Source organism: Natator depressus, chromosome 3 (assembly GCF_965152275.1).
Source record: "Natator depressus isolate rNatDep1 chromosome 3, rNatDep2.hap1, whole genome shotgun sequence".
Taxonomy (NCBI): Eukaryota; Metazoa; Chordata; order Testudines; family Cheloniidae; genus Natator; species Natator depressus.
The window spans coordinates 129,867,190-129,890,008 of NC_134236.1; the positions used below are offsets into that span (position 1 = coordinate 129,867,190).

Genomic DNA, 22,819 nt, shown 5'->3' on the forward strand with positions numbered 1-22,819 from the left:
ACCAGAGTTCAGAGTACTTACTGACTTCCAACCTGCAACTAGGAGAAAAAAACCTCTTATCCTTCTCATCTTCAGATAGACATTAGCCATTTAATCCTCTCATTACTCTTGTAAGGCACGTATTGTTACCCTCATGTTACACATGGAGGAACAGCAGTAAATGACTTGGCCAAGGCCACAGAAGACATCAGCCTTGGAGCTGGAAGAGAATTCAGAGTATCTTGTTTCCGATTCGTTTGTTCAATTAAACCAGGACCCTCTTGCTCTAGTTTATGCACAACAATCCTATCAGCTAAAAATGGTTTCAGAGTTCTAGCTCTGTGAGATTAAGGTTCTGTGGGTCATTTAGATTTAGGAATTTCAGCTAAATCGTACCCAGAAAAACAAAACAAACATTATCCTTTCATAAATAACAATGAAACCTGTATTGAGACTATACCTGGTCATTGCACCCTTTCCCCAAATTTGCTGCTTTTTTATACAGTACCCAAACGTGTGCTAGGGCTTTAGAAATTTAACGGGTCATGTTTTTGAACTTCTTTTTAAAATGCTATCCTTCTCGGTTCCTCCTCCTAGCCAGCCCCAAAAATGCAGTATCACTAGAAATGCTGAAAAAGTCAGTTCAGCACTTTAAAAGCATGAGTGAAAAACACAAGTCACGTTAGTGACCTTCTTGCAAAATCCTCATGACTGTATCTGGGAATGATCCTATTCCCACTTAACTCAATGACAAAACTCCTGTTGATCTCCCTTGTAAAGGAGCAGCCCCATACAGCTAGCATGTGTAGGCTCACTGAACGTAATGGTACTACTTGTGATAATCAGAGTTTGCACCATTTTGTAATCTTATAAAATAGATGTCCACTGCAAAGTAACTAGCATTAAACAGGTTTCATTGGTGTCTGTGTAATGTTATGTGCCTTTATCTTTCAAGTAATCACAAAACCAGTTATTTTACGTACGCTACCATGAGCATTATCACCACTTATTTTTAACACTTCTACAAAGTAGAAAAAAATTTAATTTAAAAAAAATTGAATTTGTAAAGTTTACACAAATTTAAAGCGTTAGGCCAAAATATTTAGTTTCTACAGAACTGTAATGAAATTTAAAAGGAAAAAAGCATATATCAACTTCAGAACACACTTTCCTATTGGACAGTTTTGAAAGCAAAACTAAGTCCCTTTCATTTTGGACTCCAGGTGGCACTGTAGGCACTAGTATTGCTTGGTTGGGAGAGCAGAGATTCAGCACTCAGAAAACACATGGCTTTCTTGACAGACAATTGCTTTCTTTTTTTGAAAAGAAGCTGGGAAATAACTTTTCAATTAAGATTAGTTATTTTATTCCCTGTTCCAGCCACAGTCTATTAAGACTATGCTAACAAATTTTAGTGTATATGTCTCTAGCTTGGCTAATGGGTTGATAGAATACTAGTCAATGAGAAAGGAAAGGAAGGCCTAGCTGACTTCCTTGTGTTTAGTCTGCTAATCAGGACATCTTCATGACAATACATTCTCAAGGGATGCAGCTATCAGTATCATATTCTCTAGGGAGATCTCCAGTTTAGGAGACCTCGCCCTCAATGTTACAAAATGTTTCTTGGCATCTCTTTATACCATGTTGGCCCACTCAAATACCACCGGTTTCTTTAATGTTTGTCCTTTTAATATTTAGAGACATGATATCCATATACACAATCATATAATAATTCCTCATAAGGTAATCCCTTCAGACTCCCGCATCCCCTTTAAGTTTATTGTGCCTCTCTCAGTTCCACAAAGCTTACAGCTGTCTTCCTACCAAAGAGGTGCTTGGGATTGTGCCTAATATATAAGGTGTAATCTCACCTGTGTTGTACTGAAATTTAACTCCTTGTTCTATGACATGTCTGTAGATATAGCTAAAGCTCACATTGATGGGTTCTTCTACCATCTCACATTGCAAATTTATCTAACCTGCTGTTGAAGAGATGTCCTTACAACATTATTGCTTTCCATGTATTTTCTCCGACCAAATACTTGGGTCTTGGATGTACTTGCTCTATTTTATTTATTTTTTGCCCATGGGCTATACTGTGCCATCAATTTTTAAGCAAAACTCCAAGAGCTTTAAGGGGGTGCATTTTACGGCCCAATGTTTTTAACCTTTCTAGGTCCTTTCATAAAACAATCTTGCACTAGATTATTCCTAGGTATGAAGAATGACAGGTAGACTGTCACAAGTTTCTTTACATGTAAAAGATAGTCCAATACGTAACTCAGGCTATTCATCACAAGAGGTTTCATTAGGAAGAGTAAAGAGATTGGAGAAACTATTTCAAACAGGAAGCCCCTTAAACTAGCCTACATTGTCTCTGAGGTTTCTTACTCCTAACAGAATTCATATGGTCCACATATTTCTGTGCCCCCCCATGCAGAAAAATGCAAAAAATCTGAGGGGACACATGCCTCTTCCCCAGCAGCCCAGGTAGCACATCTGTTTGAGCATGCCTGGTCTCTGGAGCAGCCTCAGAGATACAAATCACTGTGCGGGGAGGGGGGCTGGGTGTGCATGCTTGGGGGGGGAGATGTTGATCACTGTCAGGGGATGGGGCTGGCCAACAAGTGAGAGAGACTGTCCCTCTCGCTTGCTACTGGGGCTTGCCGAGCAAGAAGTGGGGTATGCCTTTTTATTATGTACGAGGAAGGCTCTGGCCCAGAGGTAGAAATGTAGCCACGTGCATGCCTAGTAACAGGTCTATAAATTAAAAACACACACAATTAAGTATTAGTACTATGTTACTGAAAATTGTTGGTTTTTAAATTAAATAGCTTATGTAATAAAACACAACAAAACCCACTTTTTTTAACGTTGCTGTTGATGGTTAAGTGATCTCATTCCGAGACAGAAATGTAGCAGCCTGCCTCAGTCAATTCCCCCAGGAGCATAAAACATGTAAAAAAGTTTTAAGGCCCCTACCTTGCCAGAGTGATGTAAAGCCCTATAAATGACAGTAAGGGAATCAGCTAGGAAAATCTATGTGCTTTTTCTCTTTTTTCCTGCGTGAAAGTGGCACAATGGGGTTAGATTACAGTTCAGGATTTATTTTACTTCCCCTACAAAACAAAAACGACATAAAGGGCAAATAAAACATTTACCAAACAGCCAATAAAACGTAAGGACAATCAGAACCAGGTCTAGGACAATGATTAGCAAAACGGTAGGACTTTCATGTGTGAAAGTCTGAGCAATTTAAAATGACATTCTATCTTTTTTTTGGCTCCTTAGTGTTCTGTAATGTAATTTAAATGAAAATCCAGGATTATAGCTGGAATGCAGGGTATTCGTTACCAAGTGTTTGTAACTTAACTTTCATATGTTTAGGAAATGCTGACTAGTTAGTGAATTTTTTCTGTAGTGTAGTTTAAATAACTTACCAAAACAATTGAAACTGCTGTTGCTATAGGTGTATTATTTTGACAAATAAAATTTTCATATTTTTTAGGCACAGAATCCTCCCAGGAGTAGTTTCTGAAGCATTGTAAAGTATTTTTTCTTAAAGGCATAGGCCAGATTTCAGCTGGCCTATTTACAGCAAGTTAGGATCTCACCTATATTATGTGTTAGACCACTTCAAATCAATTTTACCACACAGGTTGGTTTGTTGTTGATGTCCCCTTTTAACCCCATCAAATAGCGAAGGTGGAAATTTTAAATTAAATCTAAACTGATTTTAAATGAAAATTGTTTAGAAAGGCTTCTGATTGTTTCAAGACAGACAGACAGACATTTAGGGTTTTCAACACGTCCTTTAAAACAGTCACAAATATTAAATTTTGTAGATTAAAATAGCTCCTTTATTGTTTCGCAAACATCCAAGAGTGAAGCTTAATCTGTCCATTGTAATTGTACTGTATAACAGAACAGTCGATTCTGGCTGTACTTAGTTCTTTATCTGTTCATGACTCTTTTAGAAAGTACTGCTTTTGTTTTCCCGTTTCAATTTTTGCAGTTACTCCTTTTCCCTTCTAAGGAAAACCTCTCATCCAGCTCCTTCTGAATAAACATCCGAAGTAGCGATTGGTGGTAGTATTGAAATTTTTAGCATCCATTTTCCTGTTACAGCTGGATCTATGAAAGCTGTGAGGGTAGCAGCACACTCATATTTTTGGTGGGAACGTAAGCAAGTTCAGACTGAAGTTTTCTGGTATAACACATTGTAGCCAGACTACTGGAGTTTCTCATTTTAAATCATATAACTGTTTCCAGTCAATCATCATCATGGAAAGTTTTTGTTCATATAAACTATTTGAGGCCGATCTGAGGCTTGCTGCAGGAGGATTAATCTTTGAGAATGTACCATGTTGGTTTTTCTTTAGATTTTTAACATAATCCAAGATTTAGAAAATGGACACTGGGCTGCCTTTTCAAACATTCCATCCCATTCTCTGGAAGAAGTAGACTACACCATTTTCCAAAACGAATCCACTCAAGATGGCCAGCAAAGTGAGCTTTTGGCTTAAATTCACGGTAACTGCAAAAGAAAACAAAACAAAATGCTCAGTATGTCCAATAATTGTATTACTGTGGGAGAAGTTTAAACAGTTTGGGTCAAAACCTCTCTGAAGTTGATGGAAAGTTTGTGTGAAGCTTTATATCAATATGTATATTTAAACAGGTCACACAGAAAAGATTCTTTTAAGATTCTATGTACAGCTGGGAAGAAAATGCCTCCTTAAAAGCTAACATACAATTTTCAACTTCAGTAAAAATGATGAAAATCAAACTAAATATGTTACAATGTTACACAAATCATGAATTCGACTTTCTTTCTATGTCTGAGTGATCCACACTGCATGCCTCAATTTGTAACTGATTTGCATCTACAGAGATAATTATTCTGAGATACGTTTAAAGTTTTCTACACACATTTTCTGCGTCATTCACTTTTTATGAAGGTCCAGTGTCAAAATTTTAGGCTAAAAAAAAAACACACACCACACCAAACAAGCCACCCCTATTTCAACAAAACTTCAGAAATTAAACAGATTGGTTTTTTAAATCACTGAAAATATAAGTAGAACAATGTGTAGTGGTAACTTGTGACAGTATCTCTTACATTTAACAGATATTATACTAATAAAACAGAAGCAGAAAAGTACCTCTAATCGCTTGAGAGTTTGATGTCAGGACAAATACTTCTATGAGTTTGAGGCACAAAGGCGTATAGTCATGTTCCCAAATAACAGCAGGAATCAGTAGAAGTTTTCCATAGCTAGACAACAACAGGGCTTTCAGAAGAAAGATGAAGTCTGACTTTGTTTTCAGGCTCTCAGGTTTTGCTAGCCAAAGGGCAGTAAAGACGCCAACCAAAAATGCAGTTTGTTCTGAGTGGAAAATGGGAGAAAAAACAGCATGACACACCAAATCAAAACCTTTCTTGATTAATCTTTGTGAAAATGACAAGTGCCAAATACAATTGAGCTTCTGATTATTTAAAGAAAATTTTGTAATCGGTCATGAACAAAACATCCTCTCATTGCCTCCACACCCACCATACATCTTTATTAGCCTAACCAAGCATGACTCATTCTACCAGTAACCCAAACCAGCCCAATCTCCATCAAAAGGATTCAGTCACTTTTATCTATATGACTGCACACATCACAGGAAAATTAATGTGCAAACTTTCCTCTATTTCTATTTTTCCTTCCTAAATACAGCCTGTCTTTTCAGCTAGTCTTTACCCTGTAAGCCAATGTCGTCATTACTTATATTCCCTGAAAGCTTAGCAACAAAGAATCTTTTGGCTCAGGGAAGAACACAAAGGCTCAAGGTGTTACTGAATTACTAGGCCTTCCCTACACTAGTACATTTGGGTTAATTCACCATCAGTGCTGCTCCAGCAATGGTAGCATTGGAGAAAGTGCTAGCGAAGACCGAGCTCAGAGGCACTTTTACCACCCTTTAATAAAAACCTGCTCAGAGCAAGGTTAGATACAGCAATATGAACATCAATCCTCATCTACAGTAGCACTTTTTGCTGAGGATGTGCACAGGTGATGAATTACAATTTAGTTTTTGGTAGCATAGCTACACCCCTAGATTGAAGGTATTAAACTTCAAAGTTGAGAGAATCCTTATGGTTCTACTAGATGTGTCTGAATTACACAGCAGTACCACAAGGATTTAAATATACTTAAAAAAAAAGTTAATTTTTATTTTTTCCCTTCTTTTTCCCTTCAAATACACTTTTAAAAGCTTGGAAACAACATCTCTTCCCTACCTACCAGGTTTGTCATTATTCAATTTGGCAAATGTTTTTAAAAATTTGTTTAAGGTTCAGAAGTCAAAATTTTTTTTCCTGGTTACTGTTTATTTTCATAATCATCATTGTCAATATCACTCCAACTCTAGGAATAAGCTTTGCAGGGAATCAATATGTAAGGAATTTATGTTTCCAGTTGCTAGTTGCCTTTCCAGCAAAAGAATAAAAATAACATTTGGCCAGTCACAAGAAGTGGTTTTAGTTTTCTTTCCTTTTTCAATGGCATGTAAAATATACTAGCAATGGAGAATCCATACAACATTTCCTGAAGTTTCCTAACATTTTTAGGATAGGACAAATGAGAAACTTGAACTAAATATAACCTGTTTAATGCACCCTATTAGTAGAAGTAATATATTTGGGACTGATCTGTCTTCAACATGTGGAAAGGCAACTGGCATTAAAATGGTGGGCAACCTAAAATAAGACACAGCACATGGCAGAACATGTTCATTAACTGATATTTGAATCAATTAAATCTTACATAAAATGCAGCATGCTGCTAATATCCTAGAAGTTCAGTCTTTGGAATAAGGCATAGCTGTCCATTACCCCTTATAAACAACACCATGTAAATGGATGTCTATTCAGACCTAATATTCTGAAATACTGTCATCTTCTGGTATGGATATTTAATGCTGATCACACCAGACTGCACTGTAATCAGGTGATTGCCATGTACAGTGGCATTAAAGGAATGCAGGAAACAGTATATGAATAAATGAAGTAACTTATGTAGTGCTATTTTTCCCTGAAGGACCACAGAAATGTTTTAGACTGTCTATATATAAATCTATCACAGATCACTCAGCCACCTCTAGGGTGGAATATGGCATGCATTTTGTGCTAGCAAATTCTTCAATGTATTGATCTTTAAGATTTAATATAAAAGATCATTTGAAAGTGATATGAAATAATCATAGTTCTCACCTAAAGAAGCAATTCCAAACATTCTATAAAAATCCCATTCTTTAGCATATCTGATTAAGTCATCAGGGTCTGTGTTTTGGCTTGAATCCTGTAGCTGCAGCCACCTGAGATAAGCTTCACAAAGCAAACAAAATATGCAAAGCTTCCCATGAATCTGATATGAAAGAATGTTGACAGCATCAGTATCAAATATTTTTAATTCAAGGTCATCTCTTAGCATCTCTAGGCACACAGCTGAGGTAGCTTTATTACTTTTGCTCAGGAATAGAAACAAATGACTTTGGTTCAGTTCTACTAGATTAGCACACGTTTTAATAACAATTAGCTGCTTTAACATATTAGCCCGATTGGAGAGGTTGGGCGTGGCAAGTCATATGAGCAGCTCTGGGCAGAAGAAAGCATAAAGTTGTGGTACGTGAGTGTGTTTGGATGTGGAGGGGGAAAAAGGGGGCTCAATACAAGCATAATTCGGTGTCTCAAACAGAGCTTAAAGTATCACCTGAAAAATGTGACTTAAAAAAAAAAAAAAAAAACAGACCAGGGCATGTGTCCAAAATAAATGTGTATCCATATCTAATGTGCCTGGTTTATAAATAAAGTGAGCTTCCACCACGAGCAATAAGAAAACTCAACTAGGGAGGTGACTATCAGCCTAGTTCAGGGGTATTCCATTTTTTGTCAAGTTCCAAATTTCTTGGTCAAAGTATAGTCAAGGTCCAGACCTCCAGCCAGCTCCCTTCCTACCCCGCCAATTGCCGGCCAGCAAAGTTAGGTGACCGTATTTCCCTAATCTGAAAACAGGATGCATGGGGCTGGTCTGAGCCACCTGGCAATGCTGCTTGCCCGCCCCCTCTCCCCCCCCCCCCAACGTTTCTCCATGCCCCAAATTGAGCCAAGTGGCAGAGATGGAGCAATGGGTATGGGCTGGGATCTGGGCAGCAAAACAGGGTGTGAACGTGTACTTTTGAGCTCGGAGCCAGGATGTGAAGCTATTGGACTATGATCCAGCTAGTGGTGTGAAGCCCCTTTGGAGACTGGGATAGCAGAGGGGCATGAAGGAGGCTCTGGGTTGTGGGAGGGACCAAGGAGACTTCAGATAGTAGCCCTGGGGAAGATAGAGGGAGGCTGGGATGTGGCAGAAGAAGGTAACTGGAGGTGGACTGGGGAGGGAAAGAAGCCAGAAAGGGCTCCAGGGACTGGCACCGAAGGACGGGGTGGGGAGGACATGAGACCGGGGAGTGGGCTCTGGGGCGGAGAGCACGAGGCCAGGTGGGGCAGTGGGCTCTGGGGACCACTGAGAGCACAAAGCATAGCTCTGCATGGCTCCAGCCCCACCCCCAGCTCAGCCCACACGCAGAGGTGACGTATAGTTGTGGTTAGTGCAGGGAGGAGGGACGAACAGATGAAAGGTTCGGGGGGGGGGGTCACCCCCCCCCCCCGATTTTTCAGGATGCCCAGAAACAAGGAGAGCACACCCTCCCGCCTCAGCAATGGCTCTCTGTGTCCCTGCAGCACAGGGAGCAGGAAGTAGCAGGGCGGCTGGCTGAGCTCTTCCTCCTCCCCCCTACATGGGGCTGCTTCACCTTTCCTGCTGCTGGAGTCCCATGCATTGCCTCTGCTTCCATACCCCACCCCAAGCCTTGGTGGATGATCTGCAAAGCAGGCAGCAGCGCTGGGACTCCAGTGGCAGGAAAGGCAAAGCAGCCCCGTGGGGAGAAGAGCTCAGTCGGATGCCCTGCTATCTCCCCATGCTGCATGGACTCTTTGCTGAGCAGTATCAGAATTTGAGTCTTGCAAGTCTGTTTCCCATTCAGAGCCGAAATCAGAGAGATAAGAGTCAGATATTTTCTTAGCATGGTCAGTTTGTTTACAAGTCCTGCTTCCTTGGGCCGTGGTATTCATAGACAAATCCCTCTTAGGCACGGTCTGCACACAAAGCTGTGCCAGCGTAACTAAAAGTGTGATAAACTGGTGCAACTTGTGTGTGGATTCTCTTATATCAGTTAAAAACCGGTTGTATAATTTTACAGGTGCAAGCAAAACAGCTACAAGCCAGGTTTAAGTCATATAAGAGTCCACACAAGAGTTACACCAGTTTAACTAAACCAATTTCAGTTACATTGGTACAATTTCTGAATGTAGATAAGCCCTTCCAGAAGCCTCAGGTAAGACATCTCTATTCTGTTCCCAGAAGCAGGTATTTTGCCACTCTCATAAGTCTTATTGCTTAAACTCCATGCTCCTTTTCACCCTTCAGCTCCTGCACTTCTCACCTGAGAAACCACTAATCCACAATTGCTCACCAAGATCACATGGCCTAGAAAGATGACCCTGAGTGACTAACTTTCCTTTTGTGCAGCTGCTCTGCAGCACAAAGGGCTTGTCTACATGGTGCGATAATGTGTACTAAAAAGGGTGTGAATTCTAAAGTGCACACGAAGTGTTGTGCATTAACTGGCCTCTGTAAACCCTCCTGGTGTGCATTAAAAAAGTTTTAGCAGGAACTTTTAGGCGCGCCAGCAGGGTTTACACTGGCCAGTTAGTATGCAACACTTTGGTGCACTTTACAATTCACACCCTTCCTGTATGCATTATTGTACTGTGTAGACCTGCACATAGGATCTTCAGAATTTCAACTGCCAGACACACGAAAGTGCTTTAACCCACACAAAGTGCTTTAAACCACACAAGTGCTTTAACCCTCTCAACAGCTCTCTGGGTCCAGTCATTGCACGACAGCTTTAGCTCTTTCTAGGGCATTTCACCTTGGGTACTTATGCATCAGTGATTCTTAACATGCAAGCCATCATCTTTCGCCATAATAATTTTTGTAACTTATTTTACTACAGCAGAGGAAGCCTGTAAGAGGGTAATACTAGTCTTTTCTAGTATAGTAATATGTTAGTATTGTACCTTATGCTACTGCTGAATTTAAAGAGACATTTCCAGCAGAGATTGTAATTAGCAATTTACAGCAGAAGCGGACCTCTTCCAATGGCTCTGTTCAGAAAACTGACTACTGAAATATGGCCCCTTCTTGTTCAACAGCTCTGCTCCTTGTGTGTATTCCAAATCACGTGTGCTCACTCTTCTGACAAAAATAAGTTTTTAAACTCTTGTAAGCAATATCTTTAATATGATAGCTGTGTTTGCTAACTCTACCTGGACTGTAGCTCTCCTAGCAGCAGCTACAAAGTTTGGTATTCCACTTGCTTTGTTTATAGCATTAGACCCTTAATTTGGGCAGAGAACAAAATAGTAGTTAAACTTTCTTGGACTTGTGGAGGGGCAGGAGAAAAAAAACTAACAACATCTTAGGGCAGCTACTAAATCTTGTTTTCACTGTGATTCTTATTTACTTGTCATTAGTCTCATACATCTTGTACAAAGCCAAAGAGGGGAAAAAAATCCAGCAACTTACATTTATCTGTGTATTGAAAAGAATATGCCTGTAAGCCTGTGTTTTGCATAAGATGGCATTAATCAAGATGATAACAGGATCATACTCAATGTACTTGTCCACAGGTTTCTGGCAGGATTTCTGAAATTAACAAAGTAACAAGTTGTAAAAACAAGCAAACTAGCATGAGTTTATTTAAAAATCTGCTGTTCTTACTTGTTTAGCACAGCAACACTATAGTGGCATCCAAGTATTTCTTAAAGTTATGTCAGGATTTCTGTGATGAAGCCCCTATTTTCAATGGATTTTAATTCAGGCAAAAAAGTTACCTCCATTTTTTTATCCTGGCGTTCAAGCTTTCAGTTGGTTTCCCATCCCAACCAAATAAAAGATATCAGCTATTTTTATATGTTCTAAAATAAAGTTTTGATTTATATACATAACAATAAATTACACCTGGGTGCACCACATGGTATTGTGTGCCATCTCAGGCAGAGACAACTGAGTGCTTTCAAACATCTAAGGAATGCACCAGCAGCCTGCTAAGGCTTGTTATTTGAGCATGGCCGATTTATATTTTTAAAAAAACCTAACCTTACATTGCAATAATTTCTGTAACGTAAATAAAGATAGCTTTCTACTCTGAACTAAGACAATGCTGGGGAAAAGAACACTTTTCTTTGCTGTGCAGCCCTTTCACAATATAGTAAGCGTTGTGTTATCCAGCCCTGTCCCAGCTGGAAAGCTCTATAAACTGGCATTTATAATCTTCATAGAAAGTCTGGTTTATAGTCTGGTTGGCAGGGGGCCGGCAGGCTCCCTATATGGCTTCCCGGAAGCGGCACATGTCCATGCTGCTCCTAGGCAGAGGAACAGCCACGAGGGGTTCAGAGTGGGTGTGTGGGGGAGGAGGGATGCAGGGCTGAGGGTTGGGGTGTGGAGCACAGGCTCTGAGAGGCTTTTGGGTGCAGCTGGGGGTGCGCGGCAGGGGCATGAGAGGGAATGCGGGTTGCCGAATCCAGGAGGTGCTCACCTCAGGCAGTTCCCCACAAGCGGCGACCAGTCCCTTTGGCCCCTAGGCGGAGGCATGGCAGGCAGCTCTGTGTGCTGCCTCCACCCCTGCCCTGCCTCTACAGCTCTCATTGGCCAGGAACCTCCCTTTTTAATCCTGTTATTGCTGGAGAGTTTAAGAATCCAAAAACAGTTAATGAAATGCACCAGAAACCTGTCCCCATCAGTAGTGAAGCCACCATCAGGAGCAACGAATCACAAGACTTCGTGTTAGAGGTATGGTGCCCCCCCGCCCCCTCCCCAGCCAGTATATTTTGGCCAGGTTCTAAGGGAACCGCATTTTGGATCAGAGAAGAGAATGTTATATGGGATTATGTAGTAGGACAGAGTTAGAGGTATTGGATTCAAAAACTGACTCAATTAACCAGCAGTTTGATAGGCTTGAAATGAAAAAAAGTCAGAGAGATGGAAGAAAGGATACAATTAATTGACGAATGTAACGACCATTTAATAGAGTGTGAAATCTACCATGGAACAGATTACAGTTCTAATTAAATGCAATGTCTCATTTTGTTTTTTTTTTTCTTCTAAAGACGAATCATGAAAGAACATTTTGAAAAGGCATTAATTTACACAGGCTTCAGGCTGGTGTAGCACAAGAAACTTATAAAGAACTATTTGGAGTGGTGTTCACAGAAACTCTGGACAGTCAGAAGCAAAATGAACTCACCTCTGAGCACAAGGGAATAGTGTAGGTGCTTGATGGAGAGACAGGCAAGGTGCCCCCAGGTTCGCATTAAAAGCACAAAACTTTAGACCATGGATGCATAAGTAGAAATCTAGGAGAGACTTCTCTATTTGGAGCCAACAAAGAAGAAAAGGATGACAGAGCCAAAGTAAGGGCACACGCAGAAAGACTCTACACTGAAGGTGGTCAACTAAGCAAATGCCTGGGTCAAGGATACAGGCAGCATGGTGTTAGTGAATGATTTGCACGCAGTTTAGAAATACCATCGCATCCCACCCTACCCAGACTGGGGACCCAGAAATCCCAACAGGGATTCCTGTGAGGAGGCTGCTGTGAACATGCACCAATAAATAGCAATTTTGATGACAACTGTGGGTTTTCTACTTTGCAGCTTCTGGAAACGATATACACACACAAAACATATGAAACAGCCAATGTAGCATCATGATGAGGAGTTCTAGTCTGTCACCACCAACACATGCTATACATAGAACACAACAGAAAGAGGATTAGCAGGAACAAAAACTTGTCACATCACAAAACCATGGCTGGGCGTTTTGACAAATTAAATAGTCTGCAATAACTGCTGAAGTATGTAAATTAATCACCCTTCCTCAGCCATCTTGCACAGATAAGATGCATTAAAAAAAGGGAATTGCTTATTATTAAATTAGACTATTTGAGTCTTAGATTGTATTGAAGTTAAATCCTCTGCCTTTATCCTGCCAGAGGCCCGATTTGCACGAACTCCCTCAGACTAATTGTAGGGAAACACTTCTACTACCACATAAATCTGCTGAATTACGTAAATAAGAATGATAACACAACCTGTTTTATTTTCAGTTTTCAGAGTAGCAGCCGTGTTAGTCTGTATCTGCAAAAAGAAAAGGAGGACTTGTGGCACCTTAGAGACTAACAAATTTATTTGAGCATAAGCTTTCGTGAGGTACAGCTCACTTCATCGGATGCATTCAGTGAAGTGAGCTATAGCTCACGAAAGCTTTTGCTCAGATAAATTTGTTAGTCTCTAAGGTGCCACAAGTCCTCCTTTTCTTTTATTTTCAGTGTTGCTTTTGGCTTCCTGACAGCTTCTTTGCCCCAGCTCCACCAAATGAATACTTAGCCCTCATTCCCGCTTTCTCTCTCCTCCTTGCTGCTTAAAAAAAAAAAAAAAAAAAAAGGCTTTTCAATTAAATTTTAACTGCATAAAAATGAATTGTGCGTGTATTGCTCAATTAATCCAGCTGTTTTATTGTAAAGTGTGAGGGAGAGACTGGTTGAATTACATAAAAGTGCCTTGAATTGCTTATGCGCTGCCACCTAGGATTGTGATTTTTACCCCACTGAAGCCCTCCTTTTAAATGTGGCTAGGAGTTTCCCTACCTTCTCTTTCCTTCCTTCCAAAGAGGTATGTTTACAAAAACAGAAATTTTCTCTCAATATTTGGGCATTGTCAAACCTTAACAACTTCCCTTTACTTTCTTTGCAGTATGTCTCCAGGATGGGAAGCAGGATCACCCTTTAACTATGGACACCCAAGATAAAGGAAATCATATATCCTCTATCTTCACTGGGGGCAATGAGGCATGGAGAAGACTTCTACATATTGGTTATCAATTGCCATTTTCAGTAGAATTTGGTGCATTTATCTATGGATGGCCACATGGCCAGTAGATCTCATTAGTGGAGACATGACTTCTTTGTCCTTAACTGTGCTCTTACAGTGTGAACTATGATGCTTGATGGAAGGAAGACTATTTCTTGAATTTAACTTTGTGACTAAATGTTATGACAGTTGTGAGGACTACCTGTCTGAACAACAATACAATAGTGGGTCTCATCCAAGAAGGCTCCCAACTTCAAAAGCTCCTTTGATTAGAGATAATTATTATAAAACCTGCTGTAATAGATAGAAAATATAATGACACCTGCCATAGGGATTCAAGTCAATTCTTTTAGGACCAGAATGAAATTCCAAGGTTGTGCTGTATAGCCTTTTGGGGCTAGAAATAGGGTAGTTGCCTTAATGAAGCATGTCCGGGTTTGATAAAACTTCCTCTTTTTGAACATGCTGAGACCTTACAACACAGACACTTGACCTTTTGCTTGGACAATCTCATACACCAACATTAAACTCTTGCTGGAGGAATTCAAAGTTATGTTGCATTTGGTTAATGTGGTAATTAAACCATTGACTTTGCTTTGGTCTGTAGAACAAGTTCTGTTTGTTGACTACTTTCCAGGGTCTGTAAATGTGATATTTACCTCATCCAAGTATCCATTTTGAACCTATTTGGTGTGGGATGGAGGATAAGTTTTGGCAACAGCTGACCTCCTCTGTGAGGTAGACACATTGGCTGGTCCAACTCTGTGTTAATCAGGCAACAGAGAAATAGACTCTTCTAGCATAAACAGAATCACTGCGGCTTTCTCCATGCCATCTTTCGCATGATCCTCGGGATCAGTGAAAAAGGCATATCGCAGAGACCTTGCCCTGCTTTGCAGAGATTATCTAACACCTTGTATCCTGGGTCCTGATGCACAGAGAGGCCACCGGGCACTTGATTGAACTTTTTGCATCTGGAAACAGCAATCACCAATCCATCAAACTGATTGACAATGAATAAGGATACTTCTGGGTGCAGGTTTCAACTTCTGCAATGTAAGATCAGGCAAATCCAGAGTCTGACCATCTTTAGGAAACACTAAAACCAAGGGTGGGAGGGAAGGGAAATGTCAATCTGTCATTGCAATGTGCATTTTTAAGACCTGCAGAAATCTCAATTATAATGCCTTGTCTTTGCCCTGAGAGATCTACTGAACTGTGCACATTTCTAATGAGTCTGCAGAGATTTTGAGCATGCTTGCAGCTGTTTGATCATTAATTGATTGCTCTAGTGGGAGAAGAAGAGGATGGGAATGTCAACTTTCTCCATCATAATAAATAATTTATCTCTGCCTAGTGTTCAGCCTCTTCTAGGTCAAGAAAGAGGCTCTCTCTCTGTTCTATCTCAGCTTATGTTAACCACTACTTTTTAAAACCCAGAACTAATCGAAGACCTTCACAAAACAGGTGTTTACTGTATATGCTGTTTACTATTAATATCAGAAATTGCCAAGCATAAAACTGAAGTGAAGAACACTTAAAGTTATTGTACATTTTGTCCAAATTCCCTGCTCAACTATTTTGTGTTGTGTGCCCATTATTTGGAGTTTAGTTACAAATTTGGGGTTGGCAGGCGGCAAGTTACTTTGCTTTATTTCTCCTCAAGTTGCCAAGAGCCCAAATATCATGCAAAAATATATGAGCTATATACCCAATAATAACAATGAAATTCCAACAAGGGTAATTTTTTAGCATAAACATTTTTCTACAAAATGTGCCACCAGCAATTTTTTCTGATTTGCAAGGAATAGACAAGTTCAGGGGCTGTACTGGGGCATAACATAAACATGGATGGAAAACAAGGGGTAATTGAGGCACACTTCCAGATACTTCCATTTCAAAACCAAAAATCAAAATCAAAGTCTTTCATACAATTCTCTAAGTGACCCTATTTTTCACCCACTACTAGAAATACCCATAAACAAGCCTTTGGCAACAATAACACAGGTAAGTACTACCAAAAACTGAAAGCTATAAATAAGGAAATGTCTAAAACAGTCCTTAAAACAGAAAGGCTATTTCAACTTTAAGTATGAAGTCAGTAAGAACATTTGGGAAAGGAGTAAGCCTTTTAATGCCAATGAAATGCACTGGACAAAGTAAGGAGTTTTGGAGGCAAATTGCCAAGAAAAAAGGTTAAATATTCATAATAGTAAAAAAAGAAATACTCCTCAAATAGGTACTGCTTGGTATGTATGGCCTCTAATGCAGACATTAAAGACTGGGATATGAAGAAGTAATTATAACAGTTCTCAAATGCACATAAAAGTGACCACCATTCTAACCCTGGTACTGAGGCAGGCTGCCTCCCAATCTCATTCAAGGCACTACTGAGTAACCTTCAGGTCTGGGTTTTGAAACACATGAAACCCAGACGTGAGGGATGGGCCCACTTCGCAAGATAGTCCTGACTTTAGTATGAGACTGTGAGGTCTGGTGGCATGAGAATACCCTGAACTAGGCACAGCTAGCCAGCAACTAGGATCCAATCTATTAGAATCTGCTCTTCGAAAACACCTGTTACTAAAACTGACTGACCACCAAGCTGAGGGGAAGAGGAAAGATCCACTCCAAACATAGGGCCTGCCTATTGGGGGCTGGAGGGGATTGCAGGAGGAGGAGGAACTAGACAGAAAACAAAACACAATTTAGACTGAGGGGATTTGGTGGGTTTGTGGGAATGAGAGATTACAGAGATACGGGACCAAGAATAACCACACTCCACAACCTCCTGGCGCAACCTGTATTGAGTAACGGGGCAGTAGAGGAGGGAACGGGACAGAGCCCCGGTGCCGGGTTAGACAGCCGGGGGGATCCCGGCCACAGCGCCGCTCCCACAGGGGCTGCCCCCGGGGGAGCTGGAAGGCCGTCCGTGCTGCGGACGCGGCGAAAGGGTGCGTGTTTGTACGTACAATGCAGAAAGCAAAGGGGCCGGTCACTGAAATACCCGCCCCGGAGAGCGCTCGGGGGCCGGGCGCTAGCCCCCGAACCGAGACAGGGCCCGAGCCCGGGCGACCCCCACCCGCTTCTGAGCCACCCTCACTCCGGACCTCCCCACCCCACGGACCGCCCCCCGGCCCGGCCCACTCACGCAGATGGCGAGGCGCAGCACCCCGCGCTGATAGTCCCTGTAGAGCTCAGGAGCCTCCCGGCTGCACTCGACGCACTTGTAGCCGCCGGGCTCCCCCATCGCTGGCGAGGGGCCGTTGCAGGAGGAACCCTCCCCGTCCGCTTCCAATTGCCTCGCTTCCCGGGTCAGGGCAATGGGGAGGAAAGCCGCCGCGCAGGGCGTCATGGGAGCTGTAGTTTCCAGACTGTGCTCGCTCAAGGGGCGCAACGGCCGGAAACTACAAGTCCCATAAGGGACCGAGGCCGCAGTTTCCCTTCCCCCCCAACCCCCCCCCCCCCACCTGTCGCTGCGGGGGGCGCGGCAGCAAGGAACCACCTTGGACATGCAAGTGCGGGAGGCGCACGCGCGCTGAGACGATGGCATCTGCCAGCGGGACCTGCTGCCGCTGTTGCTGGGGCACCGTTGCGCTGGGGCTGCTCCTGCTGCTGGGGGCGGCGCGGGCGGCGCTGGACCTGAGCGAGCAGTACCCGGCCCTGTCGTTGCTCAAGCAGGAGCGGCTCCGGCAGCAGCGGCAGGGCCAGGCTGGGGGCTGCCCCCAGGCGCCGGACTGGGGCGAACAATACTCGGCCGAGTGCGGTAAGTCGGCTCCGGCAGCGCCACGTCCTGCCCCGCTGCCTGCTGGGGGAGCCGCCGGGCAAGGACCCGCGGAGGGGGCGCCCCAGGTAGGCGGCAAGGAATTCACAGAATCTCAGGGTTGGAAGGGACCTCAGGAGGTCATCTCGTCCAACCCCCTGCTCAAAGCAGGGCCAATCCCCAGTTAACTCATCCAAGACATTTTTGCCCCAGATCCCGAAATGGCCCCCTCAAGGATTGAACTCACAACCCTGGGTTTAGCAGGCCAATGCTCAAACCAGTGAGCTATACCTCCTGGGAGGGGTTCCCCGAGGGGTTCCCCCTTGTCCCAGGACCCCTCTGTGTGAGGGCGACCTGTCACCCGGAGTGAGTGCGCGTGGGAGGCGCGTGGCGTGTTATTGGCCGTGACAGGGGGAGTCGCGCGGCATGTGCTCAGGTGTGAGTGCGAGCGCAGCGTGTCCTTCCTTGTCCATGGCTCTTGTGAGGCGGGGGCTGTCAGTCATTCTTTGCTGCCCTCTGCCCCCGGGGTCCTTTCTTCCAGCCCTGGAAGGGGCTTACTTACTCCTGTAGTTACTTAGCTTACGAGTGGTGGGTTTGCCCTGTTTTGCTTGGCCAGCGCTGGCCTCCCTGCCATCCCCGTGGTGCCATGAGCCTGGCAAGCCTCTGAGGTGAGAGGTGAATGGTAAATACTTGTGTTAGGTACCTGTCACCTGAAGGCAGTGGGATGATGTGGACTTCTCTTCTCCTTTGACTGTATGTTGCACAAGGAAGGGGTGTGAGTGATAAAGGCATTTCTAGTGAAATTCACTTCTTTTCTGTGCTTTGTGGGGCTGGGATGACCCTGGAGGTGACTGAAAGTAAAACAGGAAAAACAAAGCACAGATTCTTCTCTTGTCATAGGGACACTGATCAATTTTAGAACTTTGGCTCAGATCCTCTCAGCTGCTTTGTTTGGGCATAACTCCATGAGCATGAAGAAATTTGTAGGCTCTGGCCCTTTAATTTTAAGAAATGCTGTTGATACAGCCCTGTTTTCTTGGATAACTGAGCTTCAGATAATCAAGATTTAAATGTGCAACGTAACTTATTGTTACAGCATCTTTTGTATAAACTGTATTCCCAGCGAACACTTTAGAGTTGTATTGTACATTAAAAATAATCAATGATGATACCAAATCATGACTTTGTCTGTTGCAATAAGCTAACATGAAGAAAAAAGTTTTCAGTTTTCAGAAGGCCAACAGAAACTGCGAGTCCTCTTGCCTGATGTTGTTGGTTCTAATCCAAAATGAATGAAAAGAGAGCTGGCAGGTTTGCAATGTGCAAATACAGAGCCTGTGCAAGCCTGAATTGTGTATTTGGTGGTATGGAGACTTGCCAGCTCCTTATTCTTTAGTGTGTTGAATAGGATTCAGTTTAAAAAAAAAAAGTTGTCTTGCTGGTAAAGTTAATAATTGTTTCACTGGTTCTGTTTGTTTTCTTTGTTAATAAAGAATCTGCTTAATTTAGACCCTAATTTTGCAAAGGTTTAAGCATGTGCATAACATTACTCACATGAGAAGCCATCAGTGGGACTAAAGTTCTGCGTACACTTAAGTCTTTGTAGGACATTCAATATAACATTTGATCATAAGCGTCTATTTGTTCATCCTTTCTGACTTAGATATAATGCACATCACTTACAGGCAATACATGTGAACAAAACCAAATGAATATAGCAATATAAAAATAGAAAAAACAAAATCCAATGTAATAGAGAAACTGCCAGATTTATTTATGTAACTCTAGCTTGTGACTTCCATAGTTTCCAGTGTTGTTATTTTGTGATGTGTGTACTGGTATATCCTGCTAAGGTTGTTTAGAGAAGTTTAAAACCAGTTTAGCAAAGACTTGTGAAATAAATATTTTTGTCTGTATGTGTAAATATATATATTTGGATATGCTCTTAAGACTGCTGCCCTTTAAATTGTTTATGTAAAGCATCCACCTTATAGCAAATGGAAACGATTAGTTGTTTGTATTACTGTAGCACCTAGGACCCTTAGTCAGGGACCACATCCCCATTTTGCTAGGTGCTGTAAAAACACAATACAAAATTGGTCCCTGCTTCGAAGAGTATAAAACACAAAATTCTTAGCACTGTTTGTTTGTTCTATGTAGCCTGCAGGCGAGGCAGGTCGGTACTTTTGTAAGTTTACAGGTTGCATCCTAATAAATATAAGGTAGCTTATCAATGACTTGCTGTTTCTTATGTTTATAATGAAATAGGTACTTATATGACAGGCTGAGTTAGAATTCTCCAATGGAGAGATGTTTGGAAGACAAAAATTTCGATGTACTGGTTGGGATACAGCTTGTGTGAAAGATGCTGTGCAAAATAAAACATGTAAAATGGTAGTTCATGATTAGTTGAACTAATAATATCAGGTACATTAACATTAAGTTGAAAGTTTTTCTTTCTTATGACTGCATTCATCATACAGCGACTCCTTATTGATTTAACTATGAAACAATATCCATGCTAGTTTTAAAACCAGTGGCACATCAATCCATTGTCAGCTGTTTAGAAATCTTTCAGTTGTGGTTAAATGAATCAATAATTGAAAAAACTGTCCTTTTGGCTGAGAGGATCTGGTTGTCTCAAACTTCCCTACTGCTGTCATGCTCTCAGTCAGTTCCTGTCTATATTGTAGATCCAGGATGGCTTCTCCTCTGGTTGGATTCTCTACTTTGTGGTTCGTAAAGTTGTCTTCTTAGTAACCAAGGAAACAATTTGATGCAAGTTTGACTGTATTTATTAACCTATAGATGTATGGGTAGTGAAATTTCTCTGTGAGTACAGTAATGTTAGAGTTTTGAGAATCTTGTAAATTGGTCCAGGATTTTTTTTTAAATGTCCTCTCTATCCTGTGGTTTGTAACAGATAGTCCACTCTATTTTTCCCCCTTGTATCCTAGGGGTTCTCAAACTGGGGGTCACAAGGTTATTACATGGCGTGGTCACGAGCTTTCAGCCTCCACCCCAAACCCCGCTTTGCATCCAGCATTTATAATGGTGTTAAATATATAAAAAAGTATTTTTAATTTATAAAGGGGGTCTCACTCAGAGGCTTGCTATGTGAAAGGGGTCACCAGTATAAAGGTTTGAGAACTACTGTTGTATCCTTACGCAAATAACTTAATCATTAAATGACAAGTAGTTGAATTGTAGCTCACTGGCATAATAAATACTTCTGATGTAATGGCACGGCACCCCACTCCTCCACCTTGATTCTTTATGCAGATTGGGCATGTTGCAGGAATTACCAGGTGAAACTTTATAGCATGCATTAGGGAGAAGGTCACACTAGTTGATCATTGTAGTCCCTTCTGGTCTTAAAATCTGTGAATCTTGGACTCCTCAAACAGTATAATTCCTGGTTTCAGAGTAACAGCCGTGTTAGTCTGTATTCGCAAAAAGAAAAGGAGTACTTGTGGCACTTTAAAGACTAACCAATTTATTTGAACTACAGCTCACTTCATCGGACGCATACTGTGGAAAGTATAGAAGATCTTTTTATAAACACAAAGCATGAAAAAATGGGTGTTCACCACTACAAAAGGTTTTCTCTCCCCCCACCCCACTCTCCTGCTGGTAATAGCTTATCTAAAGTGATCACTCTCCTTACAATGTGTATGATAATCAAGTTGGGCCATTTCCAGCACAAATCCAGGGTTTAACAAGAACGTCTGAGGAGGGGGGGAGGGGGTAGGAAAAAACAAGGGGAAATAGGTTACCTTGCATAATGACTTAGCCACTCCCAGTCTCTATTCAAGCCTAAGTTAATTGTATCCAATTTGCAAATGAATTCCAATTCAGCAGTCTCTCGCTGGAGTCTGGTTTTGAAGTTTTTTTTGTTGTAATATCGCAACTTTCATGTCTGTAATCGCGTGACCAGAGAGATTGAAGTGTTCTCCGACTGGTTTATGAATGTTATAATTCTTGACATCTGATTTGTGTCCATTTATTCTTTTACGTAGAGACTGTCCAGTTTGACCAATGTACATGGCAGAGGGGCATTGCTGGCACATGATGGCATATATCACATTGGTGGATGTGCAGGTGAACGAGCCTCTGATAGTGTGGCTGATGTGATTAGGCCCTGTGATGGTGTCCCCTGAACAGATATGTGGGCACAGTTGGCAACGGGCTTTGTTGCAAGGATAGGTTCCTGGGTTAGTGGTTCTGTTGTGGTTAGTGGTTCTGCTATTACCAGCAGGAGAGTGGGGTGAGGGGAGAGAAAACCTTTTGTAGTGGTAAACACCCATTTTTTCATGCTTTGTGTGTATAAAAAGATCTTCTACACTTTCCACAGTATGCATCCGATGAAGTGAGCTGTAGCTCACGAAAGCTTATGCTCAAATAAATTAGTTAGTCTCTAAGGTGCCACAAGTACTCCTTTTCTTTTTTAGTATAATTCCTGTTATGAGAATCATCCCTTTTATGGTTCATTTAGAACCATAACTTCATTTTCTACTTGCAGTGACTAATTTTTAGTTGCTGTTCCAACTTGTATTTTATAAATAGATTGTGTTGCTTTTTGTTCTGTCAATCTTTTTTTTTTTTTTTTTTTAATTCAGTGTCAGTAAGTGCAAAGAGCAGAGAATTACCTGGTTATACCATTTTTGTTTCCGTTTTATAATACGGACACACAAGTAAGATGTTTCCTACAATAGTGAAGTGGAGGAGCAACAGCTTAACAATTGAAACAAGAAGGCTCTTATAGAGTTTTTTTTTGCGTTTCCACTGTTAAATGTTTTTTAAATCATTGCTATTTGCAGTAGATAAGCAAAGGATTAATTTTGCTTCTCGCACATGTGGTAGAAGTCTTTTGCCTTCTTCAATATTTCAAACTGGTTGTCAAGGTTCCTTCCCCACTCTGATCTCTAGGGTACAGATGTGGGGACCTGCATGAAAACCTCCTAAGCTTATTTTTACCAGCTTAGGTTAAAACTTCCCCAAGGTACAAACTATTTTCCTTTTTCCCTTGGACTTTATTGCTGCCACCACCA

General features: G+C 41.7%; 2 protein-coding genes across 3 annotated transcripts in view; one reads left to right on the forward strand and one right to left on the reverse strand.

Annotated features, from left to right (window-relative positions):
- Positions 1-2,551: 2,551 nt before the first annotated feature.
- On the reverse strand, positions 2,552-17,334 carry ARV1 (ARV1 fatty acid homeostasis modulator). The gene is made up of 5 exons (XM_074948816.1): positions 17,157-17,334; positions 10,662-10,781; positions 7,241-7,394; positions 5,145-5,369; positions 2,552-4,516 (listed from the first exon to the last, which is right to left on the reverse strand). The coding sequence occupies exons 1-5, from the start codon at positions 17,253-17,255 to the stop codon at positions 4,410-4,412; spliced, it is 705 nt and encodes a 234-aa protein (XP_074804917.1). The 5' UTR covers positions 17,256-17,334; the 3' UTR covers positions 2,552-4,409.
- Positions 17,335-17,483: 149 nt separating this feature from the next.
- The window catches only part of TTC13 (tetratricopeptide repeat domain 13), an 83,535-nt gene continuing 78,199 nt past the window's right edge, over positions 17,484-22,819 (forward strand). For both annotated transcript variants that reach the window (XM_074947023.1, XM_074947024.1), the window contains exon 1: positions 17,484-17,771. In XM_074947023.1, the coding sequence (XP_074803124.1) occupies positions 17,552-17,771 (220 nt within the window). In that variant the 5' untranslated portion in view covers positions 17,484-17,551. The remainder of the gene's footprint in view (positions 17,772-22,819) is intronic.

Bases quoted from the DNA above. Each gene is read 5' to 3' on its own strand.
- ARV1 (XM_074948816.1), bottom strand. From the start codon at position 17,255: ATGGGGGAGCCCGGCGGCTACAAGTGCGTCGAGTGCAGCCGGGAGGCT. The intron at 7,395-10,661 runs GTAAGTTGCTGG...CTTTCATATCAG, and splicing joins TTTTCAATACACAGATAAAT to ATTCATGGGAAGCTTTGCAT. The intron at 5,370-7,240 runs GTGAGAACTATG...TTTTCCACTCAG, and splicing joins GTTTGGAATTGCTTCTTTAG to AACAAACTGCATTTTTGGTT.